Here is a 1,403-nt window from a genome sequence, read left to right as displayed (position 1 = left end):
ACTTTAAACCCCAAAACATCCTTCTTCTAATAAGGGTTTATTACATGTTAACTCATTATTTAAATTTTATATATTTCATTTCTGATTTGGTACATATTTACAACTGCTACAATAATTTATTAGAAGAAAATCTGACTGAAAAAAATTTTTAACTGGTTTTATAAAATTAAGAAAGCATGACTAGCATAAATTCTTATCTAAGGAAAGTCTTCATGCCCCCGTTACTGTGTTAGTACGCTAACTCACTGCACTGCTTCAGTGCATTTCACATAAATGTTACTGACACCAACGCAGATTCCACATGCTGGTCTCGCCGCATTCAAGCACAAACACCGCCTTGTCATAGCCTCCCTCACCAGAGAAGGAGACTAAGGCTAGTGAGAGGCAAAGGCCGTGACTGAAAACCAAGTGAAATACTCACCTGCATTTACTATATACTTACAACTTTCCATACCTACTTAAAAGCTAGCAACAACATACATAATTATAATTCAAAACCAACCCACCCCCCCACAATCTCCAACAGAAAAATCAGTCCTATCTTCCAGGGTTTTACAAGGTAAAAGAAGAAGAAGTTGCAGAAACTCAACAGTGTATGTACATCAGGGCTCAGCAGATGGACCCCACGAGCCAAATCTGGTCTCTGCCACCTGGTCTCACAAGTAAAGCTTTACTGATCACAGGAACACCATTCACTTAAGAACTGTATATAAAGTGCCTTTGTGCTACAATGGCATAGATGGGTAATGAGTACAGTTTAGACTATAAAATTGAAAATATCTACAAAATATCTGGGCTCTTCACAGAAAAAGTTTGCCAAGTCCCGGTATACACTGATTCTACATAATACAACCGTAACCGTACAAATTTATAAATTCTGATGTTGTAAACCAGTGAGAATACAAATGTTTCTTTTACAAACATGGCTGTTAGGTTAAAAAAGGACCCGCTGCAAAGAAGTGGAAAGAGTTTGTGAATAACTTACTAACGAGAGTGACCTAAGAGGTGCAGTTGATTCTAAGGCTTTCTGTGCAAGATGAAATATTTTTTAACCAGGAAGAGGTCCTACCTCTGGTTCCGCTTTGGCTTCTTCTTTAGGTTGAGCCACGGGGCTAACTGGCTTGACTTTCGCTTCAGTCTTTCCCTGCGAGCTCCTGGAAGCCACCACAGCCCTTGCAGGTGGTGAGGCGCTAAGGACAGGCTTCACCTGAGCCGCGGGTGTGGAGGAGCAGCGACTGCCACTCATCTCTATGACGTGCGATGGCGCTATCGGTAACTCACGCAAATTACTGTTTCGTGGAGCGGTGGGCTGCATTTGCTGCATGGGCCGTTTGGTTACATTCTGAGAAGTTGTATTCTATCACAAGAAGAAAAATTTCAATTATAATTAGAAACTTGGCAGA

The 1,403-nt window shown here is 40.8% G+C and overlaps 1 protein-coding gene across 1 annotated transcript in view; it reads right to left on the bottom strand.

Moving 5' to 3' along the window:
• RBM33 (RNA binding motif protein 33) overlaps positions 1 to 1,403 on the bottom strand; it is a 108,707-nt gene that overhangs the window by 34,407 nt on the left and 72,897 nt on the right. The window contains exon 10 of the mRNA XM_012654148.1: positions 1,054 to 1,357. Coding sequence (XP_012509602.1) covers positions 1,054 to 1,357 — 304 coding nt within the window. The remainder of the gene's footprint in view (positions 1 to 1,053; positions 1,358 to 1,403) is intronic.

The sequence above is a fragment of the Propithecus coquereli genome, unplaced genomic scaffold, assembly GCF_000956105.1.
Source record: "Propithecus coquereli isolate 6110/MARCELLA unplaced genomic scaffold, Pcoq_1.0 Scaffold439, whole genome shotgun sequence".
In the NCBI taxonomy this organism is placed as follows: Eukaryota; Metazoa; Chordata; class Mammalia; order Primates; family Indriidae; genus Propithecus; species Propithecus coquereli.
This window is presented reverse-complemented; position numbering and strand designations above follow the sequence as displayed.